General features: G+C 37.5%; 2 protein-coding genes and 1 long non-coding RNA gene across 5 annotated transcripts; 2 read left to right on the top strand and 1 right to left on the bottom strand.

The window, feature by feature from the left end:
- Positions 1–4,754: 4,754 nt before the first annotated feature.
- LOC112185921 lies at positions 4,755–8,952 on the top strand. Of its 2 annotated transcripts, XR_002930535.2 has the most exons (5): positions 4,755–5,142; positions 6,378–6,643; positions 6,748–6,816; positions 7,966–8,055; positions 8,663–8,952. It is a non-coding gene; the product is annotated as an uncharacterized LOC112185921 (long non-coding RNA). The 2 variants fall into 2 exon arrangements; XR_005806512.1 differs by having other exon boundaries at positions 6,378–6,816.
- Positions 8,953–9,599: 647 nt separating this feature from the next.
- On the bottom strand, positions 9,600–11,255 carry LOC112185919 (cold-shock protein CS120). Of its 2 annotated transcripts, none has more exons than XM_024324252.2 (2): positions 10,895–11,255; positions 9,600–10,789 (listed from the first exon to the last, which is right to left on the bottom strand). In XM_024324252.2, exons 1-2 carry the CDS (start codon positions 11,156–11,158, stop codon positions 9,845–9,847), a joined length of 1,209 nt encoding a protein of 402 aa, XP_024180020.1. In that variant the 5' UTR covers positions 11,159–11,255; the 3' UTR covers positions 9,600–9,844. The 2 variants fall into 2 exon arrangements, with proteins under 2 accessions (XP_024180020.1, XP_024180019.1); XM_024324251.2 differs by having other exon boundaries at positions 10,889–11,255.
- Positions 11,256–15,672: 4,417 nt separating this feature from the next.
- On the top strand, positions 15,673–20,093 carry LOC112187063 (periodic tryptophan protein 1 homolog). The gene is made up of 16 exons (XM_024325696.2): positions 15,673–16,060; positions 16,402–16,610; positions 16,976–17,061; positions 17,163–17,258; positions 17,342–17,465; positions 17,736–17,797; positions 17,882–17,950; positions 18,038–18,108; positions 18,191–18,287; positions 18,430–18,504; positions 18,629–18,727; positions 18,951–19,094; positions 19,176–19,205; positions 19,300–19,362; positions 19,494–19,571; positions 19,669–20,093. The coding sequence occupies exons 1-16, from the start codon at positions 15,942–15,944 to the stop codon at positions 19,750–19,752; spliced, it is 1,506 nt and encodes a 501-aa protein (XP_024181464.1). The 5' UTR covers positions 15,673–15,941; the 3' UTR covers positions 19,753–20,093.
- Positions 20,094–20,457: the final 364 nt, after the last annotated feature.

Consider the following 20,457-nt stretch of genomic DNA (forward strand, 5'->3'; position numbering starts at 1 on the left):
AATATTTTTCTTTCTTTTTCCTGTGGAATTTGGATTCATGACATCCCCAGTTGGTCGGCATATCCAGTATTCCATAACAGAAATTTTCAACTCGTTTGAGTTGTTTTTTTGCCATCTTAGCTCTAAGATTGGCTTTACACTGCTCTTTCAGTAATTGCCGAATTCTGTCGGCAATTCCTCCAACTGAAAATCTTTCAATTGGTTTTTCAGCTATGCTTTCTCTCACAGCTGTTCTCCATGGTTCAGGGAGTTTTCTGTGCAACAGGTTGACTAGATCATTATTTTCTAGTTCACCAATTGTACAGTAATATTCTTGAAATTCATTCAAGTATTCTTCAAAATATCTCATGTCACAGATTTTGAGAGCATAGATATTTGATTTGGCCTTTTCTTTAGCCTTTTCACTCAGATTTGAAAGATCTCCACAGAACTGATCGTACAGGGGTACTGCAAAATCATAAGGAGATTTTGAATTTTTTATTTCTTCAAGCCAGTCTTTCCCTCTGGCAGTCTCTTTGAAAGAGAAGTAATACTTCTTTGCTACTCCGGTAAGAGTAGTTTCATAGTACACCTGAAGATCTGGTGCTTCAAATTTTCCAAGGGTTAGAGCCGAAGCCATCATCAGGCTATCAACCCATTGGTCAAGAGTTTTTCTCTTGTCTAGAGCTTTGTCTAGATTCAGCCAAATTCCATGCATGGGTGGAAATTGGTATTCTGGGTATATTGTCCTCTGGGACAAATCTTTGAAAATTTCTTTCTCCATTCTTGCCCGTAGGGGCCTTCTGAAAAGGAAGTTTTCCTTTTCCTTTTTCTCTTGTGATGACTGTTTTGGAATTGGAGCCTTCTCCTTCTTCTATTTCAATATCCTGATAGGGAAGGAGTTTTCTTTCCTTTCCTGGTTTGAATCTTTTCATTTCTTCGATTAGTTTTTCTAATCGTTCAGGATTTTCGCAGCTTTCTGCTTCATCATTGAGATCATAGAGCTTTTGTACTCTAAGCATATTGACTAGTCTGTTTAGATCAGCTTCTAAATCTTCTTCTGTGATGGACTCTGAGGGTTCTTCAGAGGGTCTTGTACCACTAACACTAGCTTCTCTAGTGCTATAACTTCTTCTGAGAAGATTGTTGTTTATCCTGATATTCTCAGGACAGACGTCACTTTTTCTGTGATCGTCGAATTTTAGACTGATATCTCCAGTCTTTCTGCTTTCATATATTGCCGCTTTGGCATTTTCTGTTGGTTTTTTCGGACCAGATAATTTCCATTCTATAGGAAAAGTTACTTCATTCCAAGTAACCTTGTGAATTTGTTGTGAATGGTTCTTCTGACTGGTGAGGAATCCAGTAGTGAGACCGGGAATGTTTGGTATTCGTGTCTTTGGCTCTACTGTGGTGCTCATTAGTTTATAGTATATTCTGTATACTATCGCCAGTTCTTGCATATCATTTTTCATTGATATGCCATCTGTCTTGACTCTCAGTCGGAGACAGTGGGCTGCATCCTTCAAGCTGGTTGAGAAATTTGGGAAGCAGTTGAAATAAGCTACTTGATTGCATAAAGATGCTTCAAGTGTTCCCAGCAGACTAGCTTGAAAATCTGTTAGTCTATTGTCTTGTAGGACACATAGAACTGAACAGTTTATGCCTTCTCGGGCAAGAAGTTTTATGCCAACTTGGACTGCTCCAATGTGCAAAAATTGATAATTTTTTGCTCTTGCTCTGGCAACTTCAGCAGGAGTGATTATCAAGAGATCGGTTTCTCCTGTTGTGGAAGGGGTTGTAAATTCTAATAATTTAAAATGATGGCTGTCCATCAGGTCAAAAGTTCCCCTTTTGTAGATTTGTTTTAAATCTAGCTTTGGAATTGAGGCGTTTTTTACCTCATGCTCGATTTCGTTGTATTCGAATTCTTCAGCATTTAGGAGTTGTACTCCTTTCTTTTTCCCAAAGATGCTCATCATATTGACATCTCGAGTTTCTTTCGGATTTTCATACCGAATACTAGTTGAACTAGTTGATGGATCCAGAAAAATCATATTTGGAACATGATTCTTATCTGGTTTTTCTAATGGTTTGAATCCATTAGCTTTCTTTTTTACTGTAGGCACTTTCTTGTCCTTCATTATATTTTTCATAGAATCCAGCGTTTTTTGCTGTTCATTGATTTTTCTACTAACACTTGTTAGCTTTTCTTCTTCCGTTTTTGGAAGTTCCTTGATATAATCCAATTTGTTTTCCAATTTTTCTAATTGGTGGATTATAGCAGGTATTTTTTCTAGATGATTTTGACATCTAGCTAATTCTTGCTGCAGGTTCTGATATTTTTCATCAGAAGATTTTAATAGAGAATTCAGTCTCTCTATTATCAAATCAGACATTGTCCCCATTGGGGATTCCCCTGTTGAGCTCTTTACCAGCTCTGATACCAGTGATGTGCGGATCTAACCAATGCTCAAATAATCAAGAGGTTTTTGTTCCTCTTCAAGTACATACAAGAGATTGTCAATTTCTTCTTCTATTTTATAGATCCTGGTTTGGAGTCTATAAATTATATCCCAGTAGTTGAGAGTTTCTCTGTTAAGACTATCTCTATAGTCTTTCAATTTTTTCAACTTCTCTCTTTCTTTTTTCAATTCTCTGCTAGTATTTTTACAAATAGCATTTAACTCAAGTCTGTCAACGATCGAAATTATGAATAGTAATTTGTACTGTTTACCTTTGAAATGGAGGATGCCTGTTAACACTACATTTTTAAACAAACAAAACTCTGATGGGCCCACCACGTTTCAACAAAACTTTTAAAATAGACATCAGACGAAAGGAAACAACTAAGGGTACTAAAGGTAAGGATTTTGACAAGACGAGTAGGTAGGAATAAAAGGGAGAAAGAGTTGTGTAAAGAGGAATAAAAATAATACACTGGGGTGTATGAGAAGTATTTCCTTGGATTAGGGGTGTATGAGTATTAACCCTTTTCATAATTATGAAAAATTATTTAAGGAAAGAGCAATTAACGTGGTAAAAGCTGAGCCGTTGATCAAAATTTGATTCTACGATATAAAGATGCAATTCAGATTGAAGAGCTCAGAAGCATCGGGCCTCTCGACCCACGAAGCTATAACGGTGACCCGACCATATCTTTGCCTTTAGGCGACATCGCGGTGGCGCACCAGTCTCATCCAACTTGCATCTCTATCTTCGATGTCCCTGGTGTATTGGTTAGTCCGTTCGTCGAATGTGTGGGGAGAATCGAAGGCTGAAATCTTCGGCAGCTCAGGCTGTTCTTCTTCGATTTCCGGCGACGCCGGTTACCATTAGCGGTGCATGAGGTATGAAACGTGATCTACTCCTCGAATTCTACGTATGTGTTTAATTATTTTTCAATTTTAATTGGGTTTTGATTTTTGAACGAATTTGTGTTTTGGGTGTCGTCAGGCTTCGTCGACCCACTATCCAGGGTGGCTACTCTAATGCTTCTTAGTTCATTTTCAACTTTGATTCATGCCCAAAAAGCGTAATTGTCTCCTCGTGATTCGATATCCTCACCCTGCTCGAGTTGAAACAAGCAAGAAGGTTGTGTTGATGGTTTTCTTTCATCTTCATTTGTGTCATGGAAATTGTGGTGTTGATCTTAGAATCTTGCTGATCTTCGTAACTTTCATTTTAACTGTTCATTTTGTTTTGTTCTCTGCATTGACTAACATCTGACCTAGATAACATGGAAGACGATTCTATGCACCGACAGTGAATACGTGAGACAAAGCTAATATACACATCTTTATTTCGTGATTTTTCAAAAAATCTAAAATTATAAATGACAAATTCTACCTCATATATATATATATATATGTATGTATGTATATTAGTCGCATAGTGTATTGTGAAAAAAAAAAAAAAGATTAGTCTTGTGAGATGTCAATTAAGACGATTATCTGCAAACTAAAATAACTATACAGACTAATCGACACGAAAATTTTCTACTTAAAAGCTTGTCCTGAACATGAGATGCATTTTTTTATTATATTATATATATATATATATTTTTTTTTTTTTTATGACCATGAGATGTCAGGTTTAAGATTGTGCTGTTGGGGTTGGAGTATTAGGCGGGATTGACAAAAAAAAAAAAACAGGCGGGATATTCAAATTATTACGACGTTTTATTTTTTTCATATACGAACGTGGAGCACATTAGACATGAAAAAGAATATGCAACGACATCGTTTTGATGGTATATAAAAAATAAAAACAAATTTAGAAGGGAAAATATCACAAATGGTCACTGAGTTATGACTCATTCGACACTTAACTCACTGTATTTTCAACAATATCACTTAACTCACTCACTTTTATATTCGTCTTTCACTTAACTCACTGCCGTTAATTCTACCGTTAGAAGCTATTAAAATTGAGGGTATATTTGTCTAAACACTAAAAAAATGTATTTCTAAAAAAAAAGAAATACATTTTAAAAAAAAAAAAAGTTAGAAATACATTTTTTTAAGCATTTTGACAAATATACCCTCAATTTTAATGGCTTTTAACTGTAGAATTAACGACAGTGAGTTAAGTGAAAGACGGATGTAAAAGTCAGTGACTTAAGTGATATTGTTGAAAATACAGTGAGTTAAGTGTCGAATAAGTCATAACTCAGTGACTATTTGTGATTTTTTGCCAATTTAGAAATAGAATTCGAGAACTCCAAAAGTCCAGAGTCACCTTTTGTGAATAGTATCTGAGTTGCTAACCTCAACCGGTGGACTTGTTCTCACAGTCTAAGACTGCGTTTGCGGGGGGTGGGTTTAAGCTCTAAGCAAAGCACATCGATCTGTTTGGTAAACTAAGAAAGGACCTGCTTTGCTTCGGCTTTTTCAGAGCAAAAGCAGAAGCTCGACAAAACCAATTAAATAAAGGGAACGAAATTCACCAAAAACAACCAAACTGAGGAAGCCTAAGCAAGTGAAACTCTGGCCAATAGGAGAAGAAGTCTAGCAGCGTAGCAAGTGAAGTCTAAATTTGTTATACAGGTTCTTTGCATATTACCTGGAGGCTTGACATAACAATTGGGGGACTTTGAGATTTCAAACCGCTGAGCTTCTCTCTATTTTGCATCAATATCAGAAAGTTACGTACTTTCTTTTGGTAAGAACATTAGTTTTAGTTAAATTTCTGTTCTTAAATCTTTTCAAGGTTGTTGTGGAATACACTTTTCATTATTACTTAGATTTGGTAACTCCATTAGGATGAATAGAACTGGAAAAGATCAAAGTTCAAATACTGCACACCATGTGCTTGATGATATGCCTCAGAGACAACAACCAAGCTGAACCAGTGGGCTATTCTATTATTTTCTAAAAGCCTCTACTTTTTTTTTTAATCTCAGTTTTCGACAGCTTAAACTAGACTCTTCAATGATCATTTTGAACTTGGTTTCATGAAAAACGGAATTAAAATGAGATAATTATGCTAGTTTGAAGTTCGTATAGTGTTTCCGGATTTCTGCAGAAATCAGCATTTATTGTTACTTTGTATTCTTGTTTGACCATTCTTTAGAACTGCGAATGACATGAAATTTTGTGAAATAATAGCTTTACATGTCTGCGTCAAATATGGAGAGTTGTGCTTGAAATCACTGAAAGAATAGTTGTTGGTGAATTTTTCTTTCTTCTTACTAGTTTTTTTTTTGAAAAATTTGGGCGTACTCTTGCAGCAACCCTGTCACAAAACAATTGATTTAAAAAAATTTCACACTTTTGTCAGTCCTTAAACTTTAGTACGTTAAATTAGACATTTAAAGCATGCTTTGAAACTTAATCTTTAGTCCAAGAAGCTTGTCCTGATTGAAAAGTAACAGCAAACTGTTTAACTTTCAATCTACATATTCTGTGCAAATCTATTTGAAAGGCTCATTTGGTCTTGGGAAGTTAAACTTAGAAATCTGTTTGAAAGGATCATTTGGTCTAGTACAAACATCTAGAACAGCCATCTAATGAGTCACTCTCAGTAATCTTTTTTGAGCCATGTAAACAATATAACCATGTTACTTTAAACTCCTATTGTGTTCGGCTCTGTATCCTTTTATTTTCTATTTCTGTGTTGTTATTCAGTCGTTCATGCCATCCTTTCTGTTGGACTGATCTGTCTTGTTGCTTGTCAATTGCTCGGAAATTGTCCTCAAAGTGTACTGATGTGATTCTCAGATTGTAGACCATTTAATTGTCAATTATTGTGATATTCTTCAACACCAGGTTATAACTATCTGGTCTTTTGTAGATATTCAATATAATTGCTAAGGAAAAGTATGGACATAGATATGTGGTTCTGTTGAATAGTTTGTTGTTATTTAATTAGACACTAACACATGCTTTGCGTACCAGGTTTTTTGATGGAGAGTGGATTGCGATATTCTGAACATAAGTACTACGATTCTCTCATGGATTTGAACAGTGAGGAAGGATCTAGCAATGGAAGTTCAGATGCAGATATGGAAGACACCGATTTTACAAAAGAGGAAGATCGATATGCAGGATTTCACATTATTCAGAGGGAAGCCATATCAGGATTTGACATTAGATGATTTGAAGGAAGTTGAGTTTAATACGATTGAGGAGGTCAACAGATTCTACAATTACTACGGTGAAGGGTATATGATACAATTACTACAATTTTTGCTGGGTATGATATAAGTGAAAATGAAGATTCTAACCCAAACTGTACCAGAGTTCCTAATTTCTTTCAACATTTCAGGCCCTTCCCCAACGATGAGGGCTACGATGGTGCATCACACAGTGATGACAATTAATATTTTGACTCCAGGTTTGTATAATTTCCAGTTCAGTTTTAATAAAGTAAATGTATGATAATTATTGATGCAATTATCAAAAAAAATTTAAATTTTTATAGTTGCTATGTTATGACTTTTGTATCAGCTCTGTTTAACCTTGTTCACTAGAGTGGTAGTTTCATTTCAGGTGGTGTCTGGGGTAGCTAAGGATATTTTTGTGTTTTGGTTTGCACTGTATCTATTGTCTTTGTCTGTTTTGCTATAATCCGTTTCTTTTGATGGTTGAGTTAATTTTTTTAGTCTTATTGATTTCTGAATTTAAAATAGAACTCCGTAATTGCTTTGCCTTAGTAAATTGATAGATGTTTCTTTACACTTATTATTTGTGTTTACAGTTTAAATTTGAAGCATGAGACAGCTGCATTTTTCTTTCTTTTGAAAACTGAAGGCCTTTCTTGTTTTTCTTTCTTGAGTTTATATGTGATAGCTGAAATTTACTTTCCTTAAATGTGTTTTACAGATTTGAATTTGTTGAGTCTGCTTAATCTTTGTAGATTAGTCTTCAGCAAATATTGGTTGTTTTAGTTTGTTCTGCTTCGTTTTTGCCTTGATAGCTTTTTTGCGCTATTGCTGATTATCAATAATTGATTGTAGTTTTACATAGTTGTAGTTCGGGCGTATTGCAATCCAGGTTTTCTAGTCTCAGTAGTTTTTTTTTTCCTATTGTAGTTAGTCTATAGATTGTAAACTTTGTGTAGCTTTAGCAATTGGCAAATTCCATCAATTACCTGCATCAATGGTGTTTTCTTTTTGATATTACTTTGAGTTTTTAAAAGGCAATGACGTTTGGTTATTCTAAATGAGTATGAAAATAAGTTTTTCTAGGCTCAAGTAGCTTTCTTCATTGAAAAAACTGTTAGTTATTCTATTTGTGATTCCTTGAGTTTATATGTGATATCTGAAATTGTGCTTTTCCTTGATTTAGTACTGTTTCCATCATTGTTTCTGAAATTAGTCTTGTGAATGTGAGGTTTCCTATCAATATCAACGCTTTATGAGATTTGGATTTGGGCGGATTGTTTCATTCCTTTTTCTTTTTTTTTCCATCTAAGTTTCACATATGTTTATTTGTAGCTCATAAGAGCAAGCATTTTCTCAGTGAACCTGCTTCATTTCTCCAGGCATCTATTCTTGAGAGTTTAAGGTTTCTGCTAAATCACATCCATTTTGCAAATGGCAACTTCAAATCAGCACTAGAGGATAAAAGAAAGGTACTTTTCTTTTTAAGCCAGAGCGATTGAAAGAATTATTTTGGTGCTGTTGGATTCAGTGCTACATGCACTTGAAGACTTCATGTTTTCAGCTTGGACCCCAAAAATAAGTATATTTACTTGCAAAATAGTTTTGAAATTCATAGATTATAACATTAAATTGTGTATGAGGTTGGTAATAAGAAACTTTGATGTTTGTTTCTGATCGATAGCAAATTCATGTTGAAAATGTGTGGTTTACATTCATTCAAGTATTCAACGAAAATTTAATTTTATCAACTATTTCATTGTGTTGCTGTCATTGAAAAGGAAAAATTATGTCATTGTGTTCTTGAAATTTTTCTAGATGTAGTATAAGCCTGTTATTCCTCGTGTTTAAAATTAGCTTTTGATGCTCCTATTGCTTCACTTTATTGCTGCAGCTGAGGCTAGCTACTTTCAATTGTTTTCAGAATGCTTCCATTCTATCTACATTTAGTTGTATCAATTTTCTGAATTCATGTTTCATCCATATTATCTCTTCATTGGTGCTTGAAATAACTGGCCATATAAATATGAAAATATGGTTTTCTGTTAAAGTACATTTTTCTCTTGTTGTGGTACTCAGGGATATTTTGAGCAAGTGTGGTGTGAACTTTTGAGATGAGGGAAGCATTGAATCTTCACCAATTTCAGCAGCAACTACTCTAATCAACACATCAAGTATACAAAAATCACAAAAGAGAAAAGTTGCAAGCGTCAAAGGACTACTCTAATCAACCCATGCAATCATCAAAGGACTGCCAATGTACCTCAGCTAGTATAAAACTTGCTCAGAATTTATGTTTCTGCCAAATGTGTTTTATTATGACTCGGGCACTTGAAAGTGTCTTGCCAAGGCAACTCCAGCATTAACAGAGAGTCTTACCAAACTAGTAAACACAAAATTACAAAGTATTTCCAAGGGAAATAGTTATAGTTTAGGCTTCATTACCTTGGGACCAAATCATGCAAAATACGATTAATCTACATGAGAGGATGGCCATGAAAAACTGAACAGGGAAAAAAAAGAGCTTTGTTGATTTTTTCTGTTGTGAGATAATGACCCAGCACCAGCAAAAGTAAAAAATCAGAAGCATTGAAATAGATAGAAAGAGACATGCTCACCAAAAAATTCAGAAGATTGAGGTCCACAATCTCTCCGCCCTTAAGGAATGCAAACATGTACAAACATAACTTCTTTTGGTTAAGCTGAATTGGCGACCAAATCCACTTACTTAATCACCTTCGCAAGGCTCTCGTGGATACAATTCAAATTCTAATTACAAACAGAATTGAACTTGGGCTGCAGGAACCAGAATGAAATTGCATTAGCCGGCTACAATCGATCAATGGTTCCGACGATTCAAATTAAGGCTGCCACTCGATATCTTCTTCAAATTTTAACAGGCACGTGACTAGTACGCTGCCAGTACCCATTTACTGACAGTCTCCCGATCCATTTCCCCATCAACAAATTCAATTTCATGGCTCTGGTAATAGCTAGCTAGCTAGCTAAATATCGGTAGATTGAAAACCGTGTACACCTCAAATAAAGAAATTAAGATATATCGATATTACATAATACAACAAACGGACACAGTGCGAACCCACATACACGACGAACATGCATGGTGAGCTTTATTATACAAACCACACTAGCTGCTATACACTACCCGGCATAAATACGCTTATGCACCCTAACTGTGCGTATCAGCGTCAAATTACAAACGAGCATTGATCCACAGCCGTTAATTACAAACTAATCAGTTTATCGAGTGGTGCTGTGTCCACCGGGAAGCTTCTCCTTGATCTTGTCCATCATTCCCTTCTTCTCATGGTGCTCCCCTGTTGCAGTACCGTAAGCCGGTGCAGCAGTCGTGGTGGTGTGAGTAGTACCGTAGGGATCATCCTTGCGACCACCTGGTAGCTTCTCTTTGATCTTGTCAACCACTCCCTTATTCTCACGGTGCTCTCCGGCCACGCCGGAACCCGGTGTAGTAGTGCTATGAGTAGTACTGTAGGGATCATCCTTGTGACCGCCTGGTAGCTTCTCTTTGATCTGGTCCACCACTCCCTTATTCTCACGGTGCTCTCCGGCCCTGCCGTAACCCATGCCGTAACCCGGTGTAGTAGTGCTCTGAGTAGTACTGTAGGGATCATCCTTGTGACCGCCTGGTAGCTTCTCTTTGATCTGGTCCACCACTCCCTTATTCTCACGGTGCTCTCCGGCCACGCCGTAACCCGGTGTAGTAGTGCTATGTGTAGTACTGTAGGGATCATTCTTGTGACCGCCTGGTAGCTTCTCTTTGATCTGGTCCACCACTCCCTTATTCTCACGGTGCTCTCCGGCCACGCCGTAACCCGGTGTAGTAGTGCTATGTGTAGTACTGTAGGGATCATTCTTGTGACCGCCTGGTAGCTTCTCTTTGATCTGGTCCACCACTCCCTTATTCTCACGGTGCTCTCCGGCCACGCCGTAACCCGGTGTAGTAGTGGTATGAGTAGTACTGTAGGGATCGTCCTTGTGACCACCTGGGATCTTCTCTTTGATTTTGTCCATCACTCCCCTATCCTGGTGCTGACCACCAGAAGGTGTGGTAGTCGGGGTTGTACCGTAGGGGTCATCGGACCGGCGTGTGCCACCTGGCAGCTTCTCCTTGATCTTCTCCTTCAAACCCTTCTTCCTCCTTCCACCATAACCATCATCCTCAGACTACGTGATAAAACATAGAAACCAGCATTAGCTAATTAATTAATTTAAACACAAACACAAAAATCAATTAAGAATGATGAAGTAGATTGAGAGGCTTACGGAGCTGGAGCTGGAGCTGCCAGAACGCGGAAGAGTAGTGACGCCGTGACCACCAGGAGCATCCCCAACGAAACCAGTGGGTGCAGTACCGGTGCCGTGAGTTCCGTAGCCGGTTCCGGTGACGTGAGTGGTGTCATGAATGCCGTGCCCGGTGGTTGCTCCGGTCACGCCGTGGTGAATCGGGTTGCCATACTCGTCAGTGCGGGTAACGGGGTTGCCGTACTCGTCTGTGGGAGACTCTGTGGGGTATTCGCTCTGGTAATGCGCCATTTGAGAATCAAAGAAACACAAACTGTTTGCAAATTGGGATTGATATTGATTTCTAAGTAAAGAGAACTTGTTGTGGATGAGATGAGTTGAACATAGGGACCTGGGATTTCATTTATAGGCATCGGGGCTCCCTCCAATGCATGGACACGTGCCTAGCCCCGTATACGTGGGTGTCTAAGGAGATGACAAGTGTTATGTTGGCGTCGGTAAACAGATAAGATAAGAAAGGTCGTTGTCTGCAAGTGGAGGGCTCGTGACCCCTTCACCGCGTCTGGCAGGCCATGGAGGTCTTAAAGTGGGAGTTGAATCGTCAGAGGTGGACACGTGGTTGTATAAGAGTTGCTGATGAGTATCAACCCTGATCTGGTATGACACTGCGATGGTTTGATTGTTGGATAGGATGTGTACGGAGGTTTTTATCATATTTTGCTGTTAGGTAATATGGGTGGAGCTAGCTGTTGTTCTCCATGAAGATATTTTTGGAAAGTTTTTCGTAGTCATGTTATTCTAAACCGACATCAGAATAGTTTATGTTAAAGTGTGTTTCAAATTCGTTTCAAATTACTTTACTGATTTTGAGCAAAATATCTAGGCCAGGTGATGATCTTTTACTTGGTTTTTCAAATTCATCCTCGAACAAGTTTCACTCGGAATAATCTTTCCCAAAGTTATATCCCAAAGTTCTATCAGATTAGCTCAACTTGTTTGTTTTTCTTTTGGATAATAGCTCAACTTGTTAATTTGTGAATTAATAGCTCAACTTGTTAATTTGTGAAGCTCATATGCTATACCGTCAGGGTTTGGAAGCAGAAGTTAAAATTGGGTGGACTACATTATGCTGTTAAAAGAAGTTCTTCTTAAAAGTTCTGCAGAGTCTATCTTGTTTTAATTAAATATGTCCGCTACATAACACTTATTAAAACAAGTCTAATATTCATTTAAACATTCTCAACAAGATCATGTATAAAAAATTATTAAAAATATCATCTAGAATTATAAATAACTGAACTCTTATCAAAAAAAATCTTGACACAAGTGTATTTGATTAACAAGGAAGAAAAGTTGTTCTAGTAGGGGAAACATAATGACTTTTCCTAACAAAATACATTTCTTTACTTGAATCATATTAACTAACTTGTCCTTATCTTCTGTTGTGGATATCTTCTGTTGTGGATATGATAACGTCTTATTGTGTTGATAAGTCTAAGCTAGCCAGCATAATTATCTCTTAGTTGTTGATAATTGTTTGTAATCTGAGAGTTCTTATTTCACTACGACTTGTATACAGAAGCATAGTTGTAAGTTATATTATACACTATTATTCAATACAAAGAAATTATTCAGTTCCAATAATTCTTCATGGTATTAAAGCCTGCCAACTTCTAAACGAAGCTTTTTTTTTTTTCCTCTCCTTTCACCACCATGTCTTCTAAATGTTGCTCACTTCCTCAGACTCACCAAAACCAACTACCTACTTCCGACAAATGCGTCCCTTCCTATATGGTCATAACTTCTTCAAATGCGTTGATGGTTCCTGCATTGTTCCTTCTCCCACTTTTCCTGCTGTTGGAAATGCTCCCCTCAAGTGGTTTCAAGAGGATCAACTTATCGTCAGTTATCTCACGACTACTCTATCTGAACCAATTCTCTTTGTGACAGTTGGTCATGACACCTCCAAGGCTATATGGGATTGCTTGCAACAACACTTTGCCCAACAAAATGTGACTAATGCTTCTAATCTTCGCTTCCAACTCCTTGACATACAAAAGGGTTCCAAAACCATATCTGGAGATAGCCAATAATAGAAAATTGAAACAATTCAAAATGCTGATCTGAACTTGGAATATCACTCATTATAAATTTATTTTCTTTTGAACATTTCTTGGCTTAGGATTTTGAGGTTTATCCATCATTAAAAACAAAACCTAGAAAAAAAAACATCAAAACAAGCTAAGTGAGGTTGAGTTTGAACATCTGAACATGTATATATGAGTTTATGATCGATCATCTGACTATCTGAGCATCTTTTCTTGGCTTAAATCTTGGTTAATGGTTATTGATGTGAAAGACAAAACTTGATGGGTATATATATTACTGACCCTTTGTAATAACCTAAAGAAGAAATCGATGGGTTGGTAGCAGATAACAAATGAAAAAGAAAATTAAAGATGGAAAGAGAAAACAGGTTTTAGCATCCATACAAAGGAAAATATATATCTTAAAATATAATACAACGAGGAAACTGGCAAAGCAAGAGGCAATTGGTCGGGAGCAGCAGAGGCAAAGCAACGCAGCAACTAGCAAAAGCCAATGCTATATGTAATTAAACAAAATGAAAATGCAATTTTTATTAAACAAAATGAAAATGCAATTTTTTTTGTTTTTTTTTTTTATAAAATGGTAGCATATATACCAATAGTATACCCCGGTTCATAGATCAAGAATAGTAGAGAAAACTACTTCAATAATACATTTATGCTCAGAGTAGTCTATGCCACATAAAAATACCTCACCTTGCAAGCAATCTATTCTACCTAACCTTAAACGCCGAGCACGCATTTGTGGTACACTAAAGCTAAGCACTTCCACAAGACTCATAGAGACATTCTTACTAGCATAGACAATCAAAACTACGATCACCTACTAAGCAACTATAGGTTCCTTCCGCTTAGATGGGTTAGGACCATTGACAACCTCAACAAAAGTAAATTCTGGCAAACCATTCACCAACTTTTCCTCTTTTCTTGGAGATCGACTTGCTCTTCTTTTATGGGGACTTTTTCATAGGAGAAGCTTGAACAACCTTGAGCTCCTTGGCTTTGTTTTTTGTACATTTCGGCCTGCCTCTCTTCTTGTATACCTTCTTGGCAGGCTTCACATTGCACAAACCCATGATCATAACATCCAGGTTAGTTCTTCCAACTGCCAAGCTCAATCTCATCTTCTTTGAAGAAATCTCATCCTCATCCACACGCTTACGACGCATTCCACAACTAGGAGAATTCATTGCATGATTTGGTGCATGTTATGTCAAACTGTCTGCTCCAACTGTCCCCCTACTCGAGCCATCAGACTTTGACTCAATACCACCATCCAGCTCCGTCGCATTTGAGTCTGTCTGCATCCCACAGCTACCCTCTCCACTATCAACAGAAGGACTCCGACGTCGTATTTCTTTCCTCACCTTGGGTTTAGTAGTCGGCATAAATCTCTCTAACCTAACTAGGGGGTATTCTGTGCCTTAAAAACCAACATTGGCCCAGCCGACTGTATCACATCTACCTGTTCATGGCACGCTTTATATTCCAACGTGCTAAAAGAGTATCAGTTTGCAGCTCTACTAGCAAAGGAGTTCCAGAACACGATAAACCAACATGAGTGACAAGTCCACAATCTTTGCACAGGCCATACAAATTCTAGAAGAAGAATTCTAAATCCACCACAATACCATCATCTACCATGAAGGTACATCGATAGATGATAAGCTGCAGCAGGTCCAACTCAACCAGAATCCAAATTCTTCCTGCATCAAACTCTGTGGTGTCATTTTGAACAAATCGACCCATGGCACTGCCAACCCTCCTAAGACAGCGATCCGTGTGAAAATCCGGCGGTAGTCCACACACCTTGATCCAGAAAGCTAGTGTAGCAAGCGGCACATCTTTGATTGCTCCAACTCCGTCATATGGTGCCAAAACCACCGGAGCTCTATCAAAACCCCATAGACCACCCCGGAGAATCCGGTTACAATTAGTTGGGTCCGACAAGGTAAAGAGAAAACAATCATCATGCTCCTGGACGGTGTATCGACCATTCAGCCGCCATGCTCGCTGAAACATTCCCATGAAAGATCTTTTGTTGAAAGCTCTGGCTGTCAAAAGTTTCCCCACAAGGTAAGTCTGTGATCGATGTAATCCTTCACCATGAGAAGGCTGCAAGTCCACCGGCCGGTGCTCAGCCGCCAGTCCCAAGGATGTAGTCAGGCGCACTGCCATCTTGTCGACGTCCTCCATGCAACCAAAAATAGGGTTTTGTGAACTAGAGTTTTCCTCTCTCTCGCGTATGTGCGGCTAGGTTAGCACAATAGATTTTTAATGAAAATGCAATTGGTCAGGGTGTTATGATAATATATGTATATTAATTAATTTTTTTTTTTAATAAAAAAGTTGGGGTGAGCTGCATCACACCTTAGCCCACCCTTAATTTTGTACATACGTACCGTCTTCATGTCTTAATGAGTTAATAAATTTTAGTGTGCAATTATTTTTGAGGATCAAACATGAATTTTTTTTTGAAGTTTTAAAGCTCTTCCCTAGCTCCTCCATACAAAAAGTATCATCAAAGTTCGAACATCCCTAACCAAAGCAAAGCCTTCAAACGCATTTCCTCGCCTAATACCATGGCAACCGTATATTAAAACCGTGAACCGATTACAGCACCACAAAATAAGGAGAATCAAAATACTCAAACGACATCATAAAGAAAGCAAATAAAGGAAAACGAAAGAAGGAAAAGCAAAGAAAAAACAGCAAGATACACTATGATAACTGTTTACAGGCCAATAAAGCCCAAAACACCAAAGAGCCCATGGTGCAGGTTTGGCGTCCAAACACAAGATCGTAGCAGAGGAATAGAGAAAAAAACCCAACACAAAAAACTATCAAAGCTCGCGAGCGGCCGCAGGATTTGACACTCTACCTAGCTCCACCGCCAAGTTTCATACCTCCCAAACCTCCTTCACCTTCATCAATTTCAACTCAACCGAGGAAAACAAGAAGAAGAGATGATATCGGCAGTTTCCTGGGTGCCCAAAGGAGTTTCAAAGCCAGTCCCCGCAGTCGCTGAGCCGCCCACCCAAGAAGAAATCGATGAGTTAATAAAATCTGGTATCTTAGACAAAAGGTGAACCTCTTCAATTCCTTGTTGTCTTTCTCTTTCTATCGTTTTTGGTTCCTCTGTTTTTTTTTTTTTTTTTTTTTTTTTTTTTCTGTTTTGATAGCTGCTCAGTCTATGCTCTCAACTTTTTTGATTGTTTTTGGTTAATTCTTGGCCAAAGATGTCCACTTTGGTTGAAACAAATTGTTGGGTGTCTTTACTTTCCCTAAAAGATGGAGTCTTTATATAACAAATAGGAAAAGATTGAATTTTTCAGTCAGTGTAGGTGCAATGTGTGTGTCTAATGGTCAAGAAGCTGCGTCTTTTATATGGGTCTGCGAGAGTAATGGTGGGTGTTGTTTTTGCAGTGGAGATGGTGGTGGAAACGATGAGGATGATGAGGGAGAAATGGAGGTTGAAACCACCAGTGAGGGTGGTGAAGTCTCGCAGGCATTAGAGGTAGCGAAAGCACTCGGCAGAGCTTCCAAAGTGACTAAATCAGGGAGCAATTATGATGACATTACCGAAGGATTGAAGGAACTTGACATGGATAATTATGACGAGGAGGATAATGATGGTATTTCAATTTGATCTTCGTTTTGTTTATTTTCGTTTTATGGAATGCTTAAACTGGAGGTGTTTAAATGGACAGTCAGAATGTCAGTCAAGGTTAAACTCGAAAGATAGTAAAATCTATCAAGTGGTTATTAGCTTTGGTTCTTGGTTAGATGGTTTTATTATATGGATTTCCCATGTCAATTAAAATGGTGGCATTGGAAGGGGGCAATGAAACTGTAAGACAAGGTTGAACTTGAAGCATTGTTAAAGTTACTAATAGTAATTTGATTTAGTTTAGAGTGGTTTAGTACCATATGTTTCCTCTTAAAAATGTCATTAAGATTTTAAACCTCACAGTGCATCTTTTTTTATATTTGACTACAGGCATTGATCTGTTTAGTGGTGGGTATGGGGACCTTTACTACCCAAGTAATGATATGGATCCATATCTCAAGAAGGACAAGGATGATGTAAGTTTTTAACTTAATGTGCCCTTGTTTTTGTTTTATTTCCCTGTATTGTGAGGCTAGAAGAGTAAATTGGTTTTTGTTTACATTTATCTGTTCCAAAGGACGAGGATTCTGAAGATAGTGAGGACATGACCATCAACCCAAATGATGCAGTCATAGTTTGTGCTCGCAATGAGGATGATATCAGTCAGCTTGAGGCATGTAATACTTGGTTGAAACTTTTTGTTTCATTTCTTTTTCTCTGTCTGGCACTAATAATTCTTGAATTATGTATGAGCAGATTTGGCTGTATACTGAAACAGAAGATGGTGAACCAGATGTTTATGTTCACCATGACATCATCATTTCAGCATTTCCCCTTTGCACAGCATGGCTTGATTGCCCTCTCAAAGGTGGAGACAAAGGTGCGAGTTGTGTGCTTTTTATGTATTTTGGTTGAAACTTGTTGACTATATGCATCCATATTACTCGTAAACATTGACAATTAGCTCTCTATTTGGTTGCAGCTGAATGTCGTGCATTGTTGTCTTTTTTTCCCACTTTTTCCCCCCTTCATAGCAATTTCATTTTCAAAATGTAGATCTATTTATTAAAATCTAGATGCACTTTCTGGTTTCTGCATGATTTATCTTTCTATTTATTGAAGTCTAAGTGTATATTTGTATATGTTGCAGGGAATTTTATAGCTGTTGGTTTGATGGGTGAACCTACCATTGAGATATGGGATCTTGACATTGTATGTTGTTTACTTATAGTAGTCTCATTGACATGAAGACATGAAGATGTTATATGATTTCTAAGAATGTTCTTGTTTTTCTAGATTGATGAAGTACAACCATGTGTGGTCCTGGGTGGTATTGCTGAGAAGAAGAAAAAGAAAGGAAAAAAGGTTTGGCCTCAGTTCCTTCAATATTTGGGTTGGTAAGGATGCAACTCTTTGTCACTTTTACCAATTTTACAACTTCTTTTCTGTTAGACCTCAATCAAATACAAAGAAGACAGTCACACAGATTCTGTTCTGGGGCTTGCTTGGAATAAGGAGTACAGGTTTGTTCACTTTTTAAAAATTTTGTACGACCTGTTATTGCATCAGTGGAATGTTTATATTCTGAACATTTTTGGTAAACAGAAATATACTGGCCAGTGCAAGTGCTGACAAACAAGTTAAAATTTGGGATGTGGCTACTGGAAAATGTAACATTACTATGGAGCATCATACAGACAAGGCAAGGATTTTTTACTGAATAACGATTACATGCTTTATCCTGATATCAATGCTTGGACAGTGTGCTACAGAAATTTTAAGATATGTTCAGGTTTTGAGTTGTTTGGCTTCAATGTTTACCTTCTACACACTACTTTCTACAGGTTCAGGCGGTTGCATGGAATCATTTTGCCCCTCAAGTTCTTCTTAGTGGATCTTTTGATCATTCAATTGTCTTGGTATTGTTTCCACTTGAGTGGTAGTTTCTTTTCATCTATTTATGTTTTGTAGAAAGTTAACCCCTATCAAGGAGCTTGATTGTTGAAACCTTCCTCATGGATTGACAATTGTTATGCATTCCAGAAAGATGGAAGGGTGCCAACACATTCCGGTTATAAGTGGACAGTGACAGCTGATGTAGAAAGCTTAGCATGGGATCCACACACTGAGCATTCATTTGTGGTGTGTGCTTTGGCCTCTAAAGACGGTCATTTTCAATTACAACTTTTTTCCAGTTTTCGTGATTATTAACATGTATATGCAACCTTAAACCGTATTTATTTATTTATTCATTTGTGTGATGTGTTTATATATCATCTATACATGCATTTAGTTCGGATACAGTTTCTATGGCTAGTTAAGAATTGGAATTTGATGATCACCATTCACTTTTGGATCCATCCAGGTGAGTCTTGAAGATGGTACAGTCCAAGGTTTTGATATTCGGGCCGCCACTTCTGCTCCTACTTCTGAATCTAAACCCAGTTTTACTCTTCATGCACACGACAAAGCTGTTTGTGGAATATCCTATAATCCTTTGGCACCTAATGTATAGTCCTCTTTCTCCTCATCTTTTGGCATCATTGAATTCTAACCTCATCCTTATGCCATGTTTTTTCTTCTTCTCTAGCTTCTTGCAACTGGATCCACAGATAAAATGGTAAGTTCTTACACCTCCTTGCCGTCTCTGTATGCCATTCTGATTTAATATTAAGCCACTATTTCTCATATTATCCAATGGTTATTTCTTGCAGGTGAAGCTTTGGGATTTATCAAATAATCAACCTTCATGCATTGCATCCATGAATCCTAAAGCAGTAAGTGATATATGATTTGTTCACTGTATACGGTGATGATGTATTCTACTGATTTCAATATATTTTTATTTTTTTATTTTATTTTATTTTTCACATTAGATTGATTGTCGCACTGTTCTAAATGTTGTCAGGGAGCTGTGTTTTCTATTTCTTTCTCACAAGATAACCCCTTTTTGCTGGCCATGGGAGGCTCAAAGGGGAAATTGGAAGTGAGCTGTCATTTCAGATCTTGTTTGTGTTTTTCCTTTTGGAAGTTGTTTCCTACATTGGTTGATGATAGCTAATTTTATAATACTGAAATTTCAGGTATGGGATACATCGTATGATGCTGCAGTTGCCCAAAGATTTGGGAGTTACATCAAGAAGAGCAGACCCCAGTCTGGGGCTTGATCTATAGAGGATAATCGAGTGCTGTATGTTTACTGTTTATTTCTCAATCAAGATGAGCCTTTTTATTTTCTAGGGAACGAGTAGCAATGGCCACTGGCAGTGGTCTCAAAGTTTTGAAATCCGTATGATTCAGATCCTCATCACCTCTTTTAAAGTATACTCGTTTGTAGGACACTAGGCATAGGTAAATTTTCTATGTTCTTGTATTGATGTTGTGTTAAAGGAAGGATGCAAATTCCCGAAAAGAAATGGGAAGTGTTTTTTTATGGATAATCTTCTTTTTATGTGATGAACTGGTTGACTGTGAATGATAAAGAGTGATTTTCTCTTGAAACAAAGAAGGCTATCTTGTTGGATTCCTGGTCATTTTTGTACTGCTTTACAAATGCTTCAATGGATTCAGGTGCGTCTAGGTTTACCATTCAATAACTGTGTGACATGACATTGTTATTTTCTTGCACAACTTGCTTGTAATAGAAAAAAGGTGAAAGTTAGAGTTGAATCTAAAGCATGTTACTGACTTACTGCTACAAACTCCATATTAGGCTGATTAGCTGAGAAGGGCGTGCGCCTATCAACTTCAAAAGGTGTATAATATATTGACAGTTTCTGTTTTATACACATAGATAGATGCATATGTAGTTTAGCAGTCAATAATTGCAATTATTAATTTCTTAAATACAAGGACGGCATTCATTATGATTT

The sequence above is a fragment of the Rosa chinensis genome, chromosome 2 (genome assembly GCF_002994745.2).
Source record: "Rosa chinensis cultivar Old Blush chromosome 2, RchiOBHm-V2, whole genome shotgun sequence".
NCBI classification, from domain to species: Eukaryota; Viridiplantae; Streptophyta; class Magnoliopsida; order Rosales; family Rosaceae; genus Rosa; species Rosa chinensis.